Source organism: Ostrea edulis, chromosome 6, assembly GCF_947568905.1.
Source record: "Ostrea edulis chromosome 6, xbOstEdul1.1, whole genome shotgun sequence".
Taxonomy (NCBI): Eukaryota; Metazoa; Mollusca; class Bivalvia; order Ostreida; family Ostreidae; genus Ostrea; species Ostrea edulis.
In genome coordinates this window covers 19,031,043-19,047,476 of record NC_079169.1, presented here as the reverse complement: position 1 = coordinate 19,047,476, position 16,434 = coordinate 19,031,043, and the positions used below count along the sequence as shown (strand labels likewise).

At 32.4% G+C, this 16,434-nt stretch overlaps 1 protein-coding gene across 2 annotated transcripts in view; it reads right to left on the bottom strand.

Annotated features, from left to right (window-relative positions):
• Positions 1-16,434, bottom strand: part of LOC125683658 (tyrosine-protein kinase JAK2-like) — a 161,427-nt gene that overhangs the window by 94,568 nt on the left and 50,425 nt on the right. For both annotated transcript variants that reach the window (XM_056141762.1, XM_056141761.1), the window contains exons 12-13: positions 14,000-14,171; positions 4,459-4,581 (exon numbers count right to left, since the gene is read on the bottom strand). In XM_056141762.1, coding sequence (XP_055997737.1) covers positions 4,459-4,581; positions 14,000-14,171 — 295 coding nt within the window. The remainder of the gene's footprint in view (positions 1-4,458; positions 4,582-13,999; positions 14,172-16,434) is intronic.

Below are 16,434 nucleotides of genomic sequence, written 5' to 3'. Positions count from 1 at the left end.
GCGAGTAAGGGACAAATTTCCGTTTTTCAAATAACATTTTGGTTGGCCGTTTTTTCATAAACGGTTAATAATAGAGTCTTTCAACTTTCAGGATATGATTGGTGGTGACTTGTAGCTTTGTAAAAAGATTTATAATTGTCATCCGTCACTTCCGGCCGCCACCGAAAGTGAACGAAAGAAACGTCAAATAAATTTACACTTTTCAAACAAAATGTGTGCTTGAAATAATGAAGTGTCTTTTGGAGTTTCAGAAAATGTTACAGTTACCGGAAGTTTAAACAACAACTTCCGGTTTTTAGAGAAAAACTTCGAAAAAGTGTTCTTTCTTTGCTATCATATCTCTCGCTTATAAATGAAGTGTTTGTTATGATTTTCACATATACAATTGACATTATCCATCTTCAGAGTTTAGTGAATTATTTGGTGGGTTTTTTTTTCAAAAGTCACTTCCGTTCGTTAATATCTACGATTTCCGTTGTTGTTTTTTTCTCCAGGCGTTTTCTAATGAATAATCAAAGATTGAGTCTTGAAACTTTTAGGAAAGTTAGATGGTGACATGTAGATGTGAAATATGTGTTTCAATTTTCCTGCCGTCACTTCCGTCATCCACCGGAAGTACCTTAAAAATATGTAATTTTTCATTTTTTTTTAAAAATTCAAATGCTCATAACATTATTTAATAGAGTGTAATCTCATACCATTTCCACCAAAAGTTGGTTTTTCGAAACCGGAAGTTGTCCCAAAACTCTGCATTTTTCACCGAAATATTTATTGTGGGTTCCTACACGGTAAGTGTGGAATTTTCAATCGTTTTATGGACTCCCAAGATACTCGAAAATGAATAAAACAAAACCGAAATTGTTTGTAATTGATACATCACGTCTTACATGTATATGTTTATCACTGGTTTTTTAAAAAAAATAGGTGTTTATTCCATTCATGTATAGTCATTCTTCAATAATTGAATTCTCCCAGTCAAGATCCTATTTCGTCAGAAATTGGACGGAAGACCTATTCGTTGCTCGCAACGAGATCATTTCTAGTTATTATTATTATTCTTTTTCTCCGGTACTTTTTTGTCCGGTAGTGTTCTCAGAAACTACAAAAGGGATCGATATGAAACTTTCCAGGATGATAGTATAGCGTTTGTAGATATGCATGGTGATAGTCATTTTGTCTGCACATGCATGCACGCGCGCGCACGTGCAATGCAATTTTGGTACAAAAATTTTAAAATCAGAATATTAAGAGGATCGATATGAAACCTAAATAGGATGGTAGTATATCATTTGTAGATATGAAAAATGATAGTGATTTTGTCTGCACGCGCACGCATGCGCGTGCACATGCATTACAAAATTTGTACACTAACTTTGGAATCACTGCAGTCCACCTTTTTTGTTGTTCATTGAAATGGCTTGATATTCATATCATAGGTAGATATTGAGACCCTTAACTGATTTGCATGGTCAAAATTACCAATTTGCACGCGCATGCACGTGCGCTTCATTTTGATTGGATAATACTAAAACGTTTGTAACTATCTTATTTATGAAGCGAATGAGATGATATTCACAGCATACGTAGACAATATGTGTATCTATATATTGGTGTAACAAAAAATGCCAACGCACACGCGCATGCGACGTTTTTCAAATGTTCGATTTTTAAAGGACGATAACGTTTTTGTTTTTCATCAAATTCTATTGATATTAGGGTTTTAGATGTGTCTTGGTACTCCTTACAAATTGCTGTGGTTAGAATTACTGCTCAGCACGTGCATGCACGTGTGCTGAATTCTGATTGGACGATTTTAAAATCGCTATAACTTCCTTATATTTGGTGGAAACGTTATGAAATTCATACTGTGGGTATATGATACAAATGCCTGTTGAACGACATCAACAAAAATTCGGAATCATACACGCGTGTGCGTGTATGCACGTGCAACGCTTTCTTTCATTTCTTGGTACTGAAATGACCATATTAAACGTACTACATGTAATTAAAGGCTAAAATAAAATGATTTTTTGCTATAGATTCACAAAGACATCACATTTTATTTGGGGGAGGTTTGGGGAACATATGTAACGGTCCCCGTTACAATTAGAACTAGTTTTTATTGGGGTTATTTGTTTGTTGCAAATGATTAAAAAAAACATGGAATCTTCTAACTTTGAATCAAATTTAAGTAAAACTTTTCTCCTTATATAATAATTGACTTCTCTCTCTCTCTCTCTCTCTCTCTCTCTCTCTCTCTATATATATATATATATATATATATATATATGTATGTAGTTTTCTTTCAAAATATATATACTGTGACTTTCTCCCCCTTTGTATATGTGACCCTTTTCTATCAAAATATATACTATGAATTTTCCCCTATACATATAATATAATATTTATTGTGACTTTTTTTCATACGTCTATGTAATTTTTATACAAAATATATATTGTGACTTTTTTCCCTGTGACTTATTTTCCTGTGATTTTTCATCCGTGATTTTTTTTCCGTGACTTTTTTTCCTACATTCGTTTTATGGTAGGTTTCTTACATTATTTATATGTGACATACATTTTTATAGATAAGTGGTTCAGAATGCCATGATGTCAATTCATTAGACATATACGGAATTTTTGTTGATTTTTTTTCAATATATACATGATATACATACTGGTACATATTTATATATGTTTAGCAATTTAGAGCTTGGGGGGAAGGAGGATCAACAACCTAAATCTGCTGCAAATGTGAATATCAAAGTTTAAGTTTATTACATGATTTCCAATAATATTTTACTGCAATTGAATTTTGTTATTTCTTAAATAAATCAGAGTTCTGATAAGTCTTCAGCCATTGTATTGAATACGTTACAGTGAGAATTTGCAAGAAGTTCACCTCTGACGTATATAACACACACCTGACTCTTATCTCATTAACTGTCAGCACTGCTTGGAGAACTGCTTCCACTGGTGTTTACAGATTACTATTTCCAGCTGTGCCTTGTTATCAGATGCTTGTTTAACAGATTCAGTGTGAGAATCTGACTTAAGGATTATAAAGACAATGATTACAGACAAATAATTTTTTGTGTCATGTGTCCTTTAATATCTGAAATTCACTCCTCCCCCTACACACCTTGTGTACTGTTAATATCTGAACTTGACCCATCTCCCTACACACCTTGTGTGCTGTTAATATCTGAACTTCATCCCTCTCCCTACACACCTTGTGTACTGTTCATATCTGAACTTCACTCCTCTCCCTACACACCTTGTGTACTGTTAATATCTGAACTTCACCCCTCTCCCTACACACCTTATGTACTGTTAATATCTGAATTTCACCCCTCCCCCCATACACCCTGTGTACTGTATCTGAACTTCACCCCTCTCCCTACACACCTTGTGTACTGTTAATATCTGAACTTCACCCCTCTCCCTACACACCTTGTGTACTGTATCTGAACTTCACCCCTCCCCATACACACCTTGTGTACTGTATCTGAACTTCACCCCTCCCCCTACACACCTTGTGTACTGTTAATATCTGAACTTCACTCCTCTCCCTACACACCTTGTGTACTGTTAATATCTGAACTTCACCCCTGTCCCTACACACTTTGTGTACTGTTAATATCTGAAGTTCACCCCTCCCCCCATACACCCTGTGTACTGTATCTGAACTTTACCTCTCTCCCTACACACCTTGTGTAACTGTTCATATCTGAATTTCACCCCTCTCCCTATACACCTTGTGTACTGTATCTGAACTTCACCCCTCTCCCTACACACCTTGTGTACTGTTAATATCTTAACTTCACTCCTCTCCCTACACACCTTGTGTACTGTTAATATCTGAACTTCACTCCTCTCCCTACACATCTTGTGTACTGTATCTGAACTTCACCCCTCCCCCTACACACCTTGTGTACTGTTAATATCTGAACTTCACTCCTCTTCCTACACACCTTGTGTATTGTTAATATCTGAATTTCACCCCTCCCCCCATACACCCTGTGTACTGTATCTGAACTTCACCCCTCTCCCTACACACCTTGTGTACTGTTAATATCTGAACTTCACCCCTGTCCCTACACACTTTGTGTACTGTTAATATCTGAAGTTCACCCCTCCCCCCATACACCCTGTGTACTGTATCTGAACTTTACCTCTCTCCCTACACACCTTGTGTAACTGTTCATATCTGAATTTCACCCCTCTCCCTATACACCTTGTGTACTGTATCTGAACTTCACCCCTCTCCCTACACACCTTGTGTACTGTTAATATCTTAACTTCACTCCTCTCCCTACACACCTTGTGTACTGTTAATATCTGAACTTCACCCCTCTCCCTAGACATCTTGTGTACTCTATCTGAACTTCACCCCTCTCCCTACACACCTTGTGTACTGTATCTGAACTTCACCACCCCCCCCCCCCCCTTACATACCTTGGGTACTGCTAATGAGATCTGGGACATTGTCGCCATTACTTCCTATCACCTGGAAGTTGTCATCTTGAATGAGCTTTTTATTGATAGATGAATAGCCTTGGTCTCTTGAAGATGAAGACTCTGTAAAAAAAGGAAAAAACCACGTACAGACTGTGTTAAGGATGTATGCTACACCAGAGAAATTTGATATGGATGGTAAGTGGAGGATATGTACTACAATACAGTAATCCCCTGCTATATTGCCCCCCGTTATAATGCCACCTCCGCATATCGCCAAAAAAGTTCACTCAGTGAGCAGGCTTAACTAATTATCCACCGTTAGTCCTCCAGGTATCAAAGTTTGGAACAGATAATAAGTTACGTAAACGATAATCACCTGAGTTCAAATATGCAGTATTGTTTTTTAAATCTGAGTATTACGGACACACCAAAATCTAATAGCACATTGATGTAGTAGACAAAATTGGTTTGATTTCTTATGACAGCTGCACACCCCCTCCCCCGATATAATGCCACCCCCGTTATAATGCCAAAATTGCATAGGTACAAATGTTGGCGTAATAACGGGGGATCACTGTATTTTGAAATTGAGAACTTTCAGATTTACTTTATTTAGTCAAAAAATGCAGTTATAGTTGAAAACAATCTGAGAAAAATTTAAAACCCCTGCTGGACTCGAACACGTGATCTACAGTTCAGCAGTTGACGTGCTAACCTACTGAGCTACTCAGCTAGGTGAGAATTTTTTAAATGAATAGACAAATATTGCTGATATTTATATTTTCATCCATGTTTTAAAAGGAAGTCAGCCATTATAACGATGTAGAGTACCTCCTTAGATCTTCAGAAATTACAGGTATAATATACCTATCTCCTTATCACAATTACATAATACACTCCTGATCACATTTACATAATACACTCTTTATCACAATTACATAATACACTCTTTATCACAATTACATAATACACTCCTAATCACATTTACATAATACACTCTTTATCACAATTACATAATACACTCCTGATCACATTTACATAAAACACTCCTTATCACATTTACATAATAACACTCCTTATCACAATTAGATAATAACACTCCTGATCACATTTACATAATACACTCTTTATCACATTTACATAATACACTCCTTATCACAATTAGATAATAACACTCCTAATCACATTTACATAATACACTCTTTATCACAATTACATAATACACTCCTTATCACAATTACATAATACACTCTTTATCACAATTACATAATACACTCCTTGTCACAATTACATAATACACGTCTTATCACAATTACATAATACACTCCTTATCACATTTATATAATACACTCTTTATCACAATTACATAATACACTCCTTATCACAATTACATAATACACTTCTTATCACAATTATATAATAGCACTCCTTATCACAATTACATAATACACTCCTTATCACATTTATATAATACACTCCTTATCACAATTACATAATACACTCCTTATCACAATTACATAATAACACTCCTTATCACATTTATATAATACACCCCTAATCACAATTACATAATACACTCCTTATCACAATTACATAATACACTCTTTATCACATTTACATAAAACACTCCTTATCACATTTACATAATACACTCCTTATCACAATTACATAATAACACTCTTTATCACATTTACATAAAACACTCCTTATCACATTTACATAATACACTCCTTATCACAATTAGATAATAACACTCCTTATCACATTTACATAATACACTCCTTATCACAATTAGATAATAACACCCCTTATCACATTTACATAATACACTCTTTATCACAATTACATAATACACTCCTTATCACATTTACATAATAACACTCCTTATCACATTTATATAATACACTCCTAATCACAATTAAATAATACACTCCTAATCACATTTACATAATACACTCCTTATCACAATTACATAATACACTCTTTATCACATTTACATAATACACTCCTTATCACATTTACATAATACACTCTTTATCACATTTACATAATACACTCCTTATCACATTTACATAATAACACTCCTTATCACATTTATATAATACACTCCTAATCACAATTAAATAATACACTCCTAATCACATTTACATAATACACTCCTTATCACAATTACATAATACACTCCTTATCACATTTACATAATACACTCTTTATCACAATTACATAATACACTCCTTATCACATTTACATAATACACTCCTAATCACAATTACATAATACACTTCTTATCACAATTATATAATATCACTCCTTATCACAATTACATAATACACTCCTTATCACAATTACATAATACACGTCTTATCACAATTATATAATACACTTCTTATCACATTTACATAATACACTCTTTATCACATTTACATAATAACACTCCTTATCACATTTACATAATACACTCCTTATCACAATTACATAATACACTCCTTATCACATTTATATAATACACTCCTAATCACATTTACATAATACACTCTTTATCACAATTACATAATACACTCCTTATCACATTTACATAATAACACTCCTTATCACATTTATATAATACACTCCTAATCACAATTAAATAATACACTCCTAATCACATTTACATAATACACTCCTTATCACAATTACATAATACACTCTTTATCACATTTACATAATACACTCCTTATCACATTTACATAATACACTCTTTATCACATTTACATAATACACTCCTTATCACATTTACATAATAACACTCCTTATCACATTTATATAATACACTCCTAATCACAATTAAATAATACACTCCTAATCACATTTACATAATACACTCCTTATCACAATTACATAATACACTCCTTATCACATTTACATAATACACTCTTTATCACAATTACATAATACACTCCTTATCACATTTACATAATACACTCCTAATCACAATTACATAATACACTTCTTATCACAATTATATAATATCACTCCTTATCACAATTACATAATACACTCCTAATCACAATTACATAATACACGTCTTATCACAATTATATAATACACTTCTTATCACATTTACATAATACACTCTTTATCACATTTACATAATAACACTCCTTATCACATTTACATAATACACTCCTTATCACAATTACATAATACACTCCTTATCACATTTATATAATACACTCCTAATCACATTTACATAATACACTCTTTATCACAATTACATAATACACTCCTTATCACATATATATAATACACTCCTAATCACATTTACATAATACACTCCTTATCACAATTACATAATACACTCCTAATCACAATTAAATAATACACTCCTAATCACATTTACATAATACACTCCTAATCACAATTACATGATACACTCCTTATCACATTTACATAATACACTCTTTATCACAATTACATAATACACTCCTTATCACATTTACATAACACACTCCTAATCACAATTACATAATACACTTCTTATCACAATTATATAATAGCACTCCTTATCACAATTACATAATACATTCCTAATCACATTTACATAATACACTCTTTATCACAATTACATAATACACTCCTGATCACAATTAGATAATAACACTCCTTATCACATTTACATAATACACTCCTTATCACATTTACATAATACACTCCTTATCACATTTACATAATAACACTCCTTATCACAATTAGATAATAACACTCCTTATCACATTTACATAATAACACTCCTTATCACATTTACATAATAACACTCCTTATCACAATTACATAATACACTCTTTACCACAATTACATAATACACTCTTTATCACAATTACATAATACACTCTTTATCACAATTAGATAATACACTCCTTATCACATTTATATAATACACTCCTAATCACATTTACATAATACACTCCTTATCACAATTAGATAATAACACTCCTTATCACATTTATATAATATACTCCTAATCACAATTACATAATACATTCCTAATCACAATTACATAATACACTTCTTATCACAATTATATAATAGCACTCCTTATCACAATTACATAATACACTCCTAATCACATTTACATAATACACTCCTTATCACATTTACATAATACACTCCTTATCACAATTACATAATACACTCCTTATCACATTTATATAATACACTCCTAATCACATTTACATAATACACTCCTTCTCACATTTACATAATACACTCCTTATCACAATTAGATAATAACACTCCTTATCACATTTATATAATACACTCCTAATCACAATTACATAATACATTCCTAATCACAATTACATAATACACTCCTTATCACATTTACATAATAACACTCCTTATCACAATTACATAATACACTCCTTATCACAATTAGATAATAACACTCCTTATCACATTTACCCTACACTTGGATATTTAAGATCAAAGCCTAAGCAATAATCAAGATAAGGGAATTTACTGAATCTGTTTAGTAGTGGTGTTCAAATCATCGATTATAGGCCCTAATCGAAAATCAGTCATTGTTGGCAAATTCTAAGCACTCGATTATGAAACTTTTATTCTAATTAATAAGATTTTAGATTTTGTTTTCTCAACGACTGTAGTTTTTGAAGAATATTCCTGCCGTGACCTGTCTATTTACCTAAAACTTTTGTTTATTGTAATGGCGGTACACATGACAGCGAAAGTATCCATACCCGGGGAATAAAGCATGTTCGCATGGTCAGATAGACATACTTTGATTCAGACATATTTATATAAACAAAGGATCATCCATCAAAGAGAATCTTGATACGACCAAAGCCATGTGTGAATTACGTAGATAAAACCGCTTTCAAAGGCCACTGTTATTCTGCACGTGCGTATCGTGTTTTCAGTTGGTGACAATAAATCTGATTTCTTTTTGTTATTTTCAATACAGTATTCTTCTTTCCTTATTTTTCTTTGCTGAATTTTAATTATGCTGGATTACTGTAAGTTAATGACATGTAATTTTGATATACAGGGTTATAACTGAAGCTAATAATATCCGTTTTTGGCACGTAAACCCTTCTAAAAATCGTATTGACTTTTATAGATGTATAATTAAAGAATATTAAGATAGTAAAAGAATAACAAATACATACAGAAAATATTGATTTACACTCTCTCAGCAATAGAAACAGCAAATATAAACGTAGAAAATATTTATTTACACTTTTTCAGTAGTTAAATGACTATAATATAGAATTTCTAGATGTTCGATTTTAATCGAAAATTAGTTATTTACAGTAAACCAATAATTGATTAAGAAATTCTCACCAATTATCATCACTACTGGTTTAGATATTTTAATTTTAAAGTTGTATGGGCATTTAGCTCAGCATTTGCATAAATATAAAACACTGGGTTAATGCGGTTATTAACGTCCACCATTGTAAAAATAAAATATATTTACAGATTGTTATCGGACGCGAAGAATTAAAACAAATTATCTTAAAATATTATCATTAAATGAATAATTATGAAATAAGCACACACACACATATATATAGTCGTTATATTATCTACTATCGATTGAAACACCTTTTACTTAGAAGATTTCAATAATTACAGACACAAATATCGCTCAATACGGATTGTTGGTTTTTTTAAATAAAGAACATTAGGCTCAATATTTGCATAATTATAAATCACTGGCTAAATGTAATTTGTAATGTCCACCATCGTAAAAATAAAATAAATTTTCCGATTGTTATCAGATATTTTATCGGACACGAATAATGCATCAAAATACAAAGTTTTGAATTCATTGTGCGGAATTTGACTTTAATTTTAGAAATTTGCACACTCATACTATCATTTTTTTTTAATGCACACAATACATAGGACTAAGGTTTTTTCAGACATTTTTTTTTTCAAAGTGGGGGGTGCGCATTATACAGAAGTGCACACAATACACAATATTTTACGGTAACCCTTTTTCCTGGGGTCATGATTTGAACAAACTTCAATCTACACTACCTGATGATGCTTGCATGCATATGAATATGATAATCAGGCCCTGCAAGTCTTGAGAAGATTTCTAAAGATATTTGCTATATATCCTAAAGTCAAACTTTTTATCTACTATTGTTGGCCCTACCACAGGCAATTATATCGGGATCAAATTTACTATTAAAGAGTACACAGGCAATTATATCATTTATGTTCGAATTTACTATTAAATAATACTCTTTACTAGTAAATTTGAAGCCAAGCGATATAATAATGCCTGTGGGCCCAGCCTACCAAACCCCTTGAGCCTATGATTTGAACAATTTTGAATCCCCCCCTTAGTAAGAAAATTTTTATGTAAGTTTTGTCTTTTCTGGTCCAGCTGTTCTTGAGACAAATATTTTTGAAACAAGAGGCCCATGGGCCTAGAATCGCTCTTCTGATATATTGTAGAACAGGCAAAAATTCTCACTAACCAAGATTCATCAATTAACAAAGTTTTAAAGATTTATCAACACTCCAAGGACTCAAGATGCATCAACTGACAAAGTTTGATAATTGAAGTCAAATAGTATCTGAAATATTCAGCTATAAACATCAAATTTCAAAAGTAGGTCACAGTGACCTACTTTTTGGTCGACACACTCTGAAGACTCAAGACCCATCAACTGACAAAGTTTGATGATTGTAAGTCAAATAGTATCTGAAATATTAAAATATAGCCGTCAAATTCCAAAAGTAGGTCACGGTGACCTACTTTTTGACCAACAAACTATGAAGACTCAAGATGCATCAACTGACAATTTTGGATGATCCTGGCTTTCATAGTGTCCAAAATATGCATCTAAAATTGAAAATGTGAAATTTGAATGTCTGCAAAATTCAAAAAGTAGGTCACTGTGACCTACTTTTTTGATAAATATGTTTCAAGGCCTCTAGATTTACAAGATTTGATGATTCTAAACCTCTTGTTATCTGAAATAACAACCTAAAATGTATTCAAAAATGATTAGCCATAAAATTCATAAAGTAGGTCATGGTGACATACTTTTCACATGACGCACTTCAAGGTCCCATGATCCATCAACTGACAACTTTTGATGATCATAGGCTCAAAAGTGTCCAAGATATGCATCAAAATCCATTTAATAATAATTACCTGCGAAATTCAAAAAGTAGGTCACCATGACCTACTTTAGAGACAACATGATATTAGGTCCTAAGATGCATCAACTGACAAAATTTGATGATCCTAGTCCTTATACTAAGCAAAATATCAAAGTTTTAACAAAACAAAATTTAAGGTCAACTTTGAAGTGACCTTGAGACCACACCCTTTGCCCAAGGATGATGCCTTGAATATTTTTTTATCTACAACCTATCCTCATCCTTATGCATAAGTTTGGTGATAATTTGCCTAGTGGTTCTTGAGAAAAATATTCTTTGGCAACCACAACTTTTGTTTGCATTTTCCTAATTATCTCCCCTTGTTAAAGGGTCACAACCCTAGTTTTAGTATGAATAAAAGCCCTTGGGCCAAGGATACCCTGTGACAAATTTGACAAAAATTGGCCAAGGGTTCTTGAGATATAGCCCTTTTTCCAAAAAGTTGACGCACAACGCTCGCCACACATATGGCCATATGATTAGCTCTTTGAGCCTTCAGCTCAGAAGAGCTAAAAATGCCACATTTTCACTATTTCTTAATAATCTCCCATTTGAAAGGAGAGTGACCCTTCGTTTGAAGAATTCTAAATCCCCTTTACATAAAGGATATAAGCCAAAAAATGTCCATTCTGTGAGAGAAAGAACTGATCAAGGCCCATAGGGCCAAGATCAGTTCTTTCTCTCACAGAATGGACAGTTTGAGGCTTATATCCTACTTAAAACATTACATTTTTTGTTCTAAGAATGGACAGACTCAGGTAAACCCATTGACAATGATGATTATGAATAAAGCTATTTTGAATAGTCTGACAATATTACCAGTCTTGCATAGAATTCTGTTTCTTTTGTTCACTTATTGGACAGTGTCAGGTGAGTAGTCTTCTACTGCAGGTTTTATATTCACTCTTTCTATAGTACTGAGCCATATCAACATGTCTTTCTCTGATGGGGAGAGCATTTTCATTGCACAATCAAAATTCAAGGATTTTAGTGAAAGTACTGCAAATATGTGTTATATTCTGGATATGGAGGGTGAGAGAGTTATGGAGCCAAATTTTGATCTGAAAAGCATTGTGTTTTCAAATACTTGGATGAGGAAATAATTAACGCCAGCCAAAAGAACCCAATACGCCTATCTCGTGAAATAAAATTATTCATGAACGCGAAAATAATAATTCAGAATTAGGATATGTTAATAAAGAAAACATAAAAAAGCGTTGTGAAGAATTTCAGAATGTGCCTCTGAATCCAGCGAAATTCAAATACAGTATGGAAATATGTCTTTCAAATTTAAGTTTTGATGCAATATAGTAATGGCCAATGGAATTAAAAAATTGTGAATCTTACGAGTTGAAGCAGAGAATTCTACTAAAGGGAAATATCGTTTTTAAGTGTTTCAGTGATTTTTCCGATTATATGTTTTGATTTTTACTTGTAGGGAATTTAAAATTAAATTTGTATCTCTTTGACAAATGTATTGTCTTTCTCTTATTTTCAGCCTACCTGTAGACGTCTAATAAGTTATTGGGTTTACCTGGCTCTGTCCAATAAGTTGACAATTATTGTCCATTATTTTTAAAAACGGACAGTATCTGTCCATTCTTAAAAATAATGGACAGTAATTGTCAACTTATTGGACACCTACAGGTAACCTTTTCACTACATTTGGACTTTCTTTAATATAAAAGCCTAAAAAGACAAAGGATTGCGTAACAGAAATGTTTTAAAGTGTTTGAGGGTTGCTATAAAATTAGACAGACTTGCAGGGCTGACTGCTTGTAAAAATTGTCAGCCTTAGACTTAGATACTGCCATTTAAAAAAAAAATTATTATCAATAACCATCTTCTAATTAGAGTGAATATGTCACTATGGGACTCAATTCTCATAACTTAATCCTGATCATATATTTATAATTCTACACTATCAGACTCAATTCTCATAACTTAATCCTGATCATATATTTATAATTCTACACTATCAGACTCAATTCTCATAACTTAATCCTGATCATATAATTATAATTTTATAAAGCCCTTGGCTTGGTACAACTTAGTTACTGACACAATTATAAAAGTAGATTTGATACGTCTAAATGTTGTTTAGTGAAAATTTTAACACATTTGGTCGGGCGTCTCTACAAAGAAATTAGTTTGCCTGTGGCAAAATTTATACATCTTGGGAGGTCAGATGCACAGTTATTTCAAACACTGCCCTTTATCAAAGGATGCTTTATGGCAATTTGGATGAAATTGGTCCTATGGTTCTGGAGAAGAGTAACTGTTGAAAATGTTTAACATTAATGGATGGATACTGGACAAAATGTGATAGAAATGCTCATGTGAGCTAAAAACTTACCTAAATCTGCCACTTGAGCTCGGAGGTCTCTCAGAAGAAGTTTAGGATCTGGGCGGTCATCTACAGGTTTCCAGCAAGAGGACATCAAATTCCTCAATTTTTGCTTCCATTCTATGTTTTCATTCAAACTAGGGGGAGGATCAAGCTTTTTGTTGAAAATTGCTTGTAAAACCTAAAATTCAATTTATTCAAAATTCTAACATATATACCATGATATTGTTACACTGTTACTGAGAGAACACCTGATATACAATTATATTTCTGGAGGCTATGATGTATGATAGTAAATATTTCAATTTGCAAATGCTTTCCATTACTGTAAACCAACTTTTGTTTGCAACAACTTTATTTCATGATTGAACTGATGTACAGCAACTAATTTTTTGCAACCAAGATAATTCTAAACAAATATAGTCTTTTGCCCAGTTCCGGATCATTGCCAGTTCCGAATCACTTTGTAATTATCATTTAAAAATACTTATTTAAAGAAATAATTTTTTACCTAGGAAGGTAAATCACATTGAAAATGATTACTGAGGGATATGAAACTGTTGTAATTTTTATTCAACCCAGGTTTATTACTTGTCACATTTCTTTTAATACATAAGGACTTCGACATCTTTGTCACTTACACACTTGAGGAAAAATCGTGCTGGAGGGAAAGTTGTCTGTAGCTAAAGAATAACCAAGTTTTTTGCACAAAAAATAAATGCATTTAATTGATGTATCTTTCAGTAAAAGTATCAAAAAATATTTCTTCAGTGAGTGTATCATTGTAGTTGAGATGCCTTACCAAAGAGACACCATCTGCTTATGGATCAGTCATGTCAACTACTGTCATACACGTCTGTTGAACTTTGCTGTAAACTTTGAGCAATACAGTCTACTCCGGATATAATGAAATCCAGGGGATCGACCTGAATTGTTCATTATATCCAAAGTTCAATATAACCCATGCTGAACTACACAAATATTGCTACTGGGGATTTATTTTAACTTCAATATAACAGATATTTCAATATAACCGACTTCAATATAAGTGGAGTGGACTGTATTTCAGTTCATATTAAAGGCACACTTGGATTTATAAATGTAGTGTCAGATATAATAAGCACACATATTTTTTTATAAACACAAGAAACCATTTTTTTCTGATTACCAAAATGGATAAATTAAATGCTGCCCCCCTCTGTAAATACATTTTAAAATTGTAAAATTGGGACAGTAATTACACTATGTATTGCATCTAAATTTACTTAATTCTTGAAATTAATATTTAAAAAGTATACGGTAGTTTATTCATTTCTAGCATAAAATCTTTTTTATGTATTCCTTATTTTTTCTTCCGACTCTAGACAACTCCACAAGAAAATGGCGAAGGATTGTTATTCCGGATAGATATAACATTATATCATAAACAGACTCAAAGAGAGATAGTTATTTAATGTTAATAAAGAAAATTTGGAATGCCGCAATTTTGGCTATGCCTAAATGTGAAGCTTTGAATATCGTTCAATATAACATCAAAACTGTAAAGATGTATTTAAACTAGTGTCTCATTTGATTTTATTTCTACAAAAACTAGGTACATATTAAGCGAAAAAAAAACATACACACGTATTGATTTAAAGTTCGGACCAATTGAATGTCCCATTGTCTCAGTCAACATTTGAATCAGCCTGCAGTCATTTCAAACATCTCCGTAATTCGAAACTGGCAGTGTGATTTGGAACTGAGCTATGAGCACGGTTATGGAAAATGCAAAGACCGGTGATATTTACAACGATTTTCAAATAATTTTATTTATTTTTCATTTGAGTTAACTTCTGATCTTCTCACAAGACCATCGAAACCTACATTATCTTCATGGATTATACCGCTAGCAATCATTAATGAAAATATGATCTGGAACTAGGCAAACGACTGTACAAGAAACATTGAAAGACTGGTTCATGTTGAGATATATTCGCGATGATGAGATTCTCAAGAAAATTTCTTGCACACTAATAAAAGTTTGTTCACAGTATCTACCACTAGTCAGCTCCATATCATATTGATACAGTTAAAATGTTACAGCTACAAAATTCAAATGCAACATCATAAATAAGCAGCTACTGATTATGGTTTTCAACTGTGATGTGATAATTGATCATTTACTGTTGACATTCTTGAATAAATGTTTATAATGAACACAATGTAATAAAGTTACTCTTATTGCAAAGTGATATTTATTCCCCAATTCGATGAAAAAAAATGAAAATTCTATTGGCTATAATGAAGTTTGGTTATAATGAACAGGTTTTTTTTGCATGCTGGCCCTGCAGGTTCACGATAACCATGTTTAACTGTATATTGAATACCTAAGTCTATGTCATGTATTCTGCAGACAGGATTTCTAAATCTCTATATTATCTGGTAGAAAACGACCAACAACT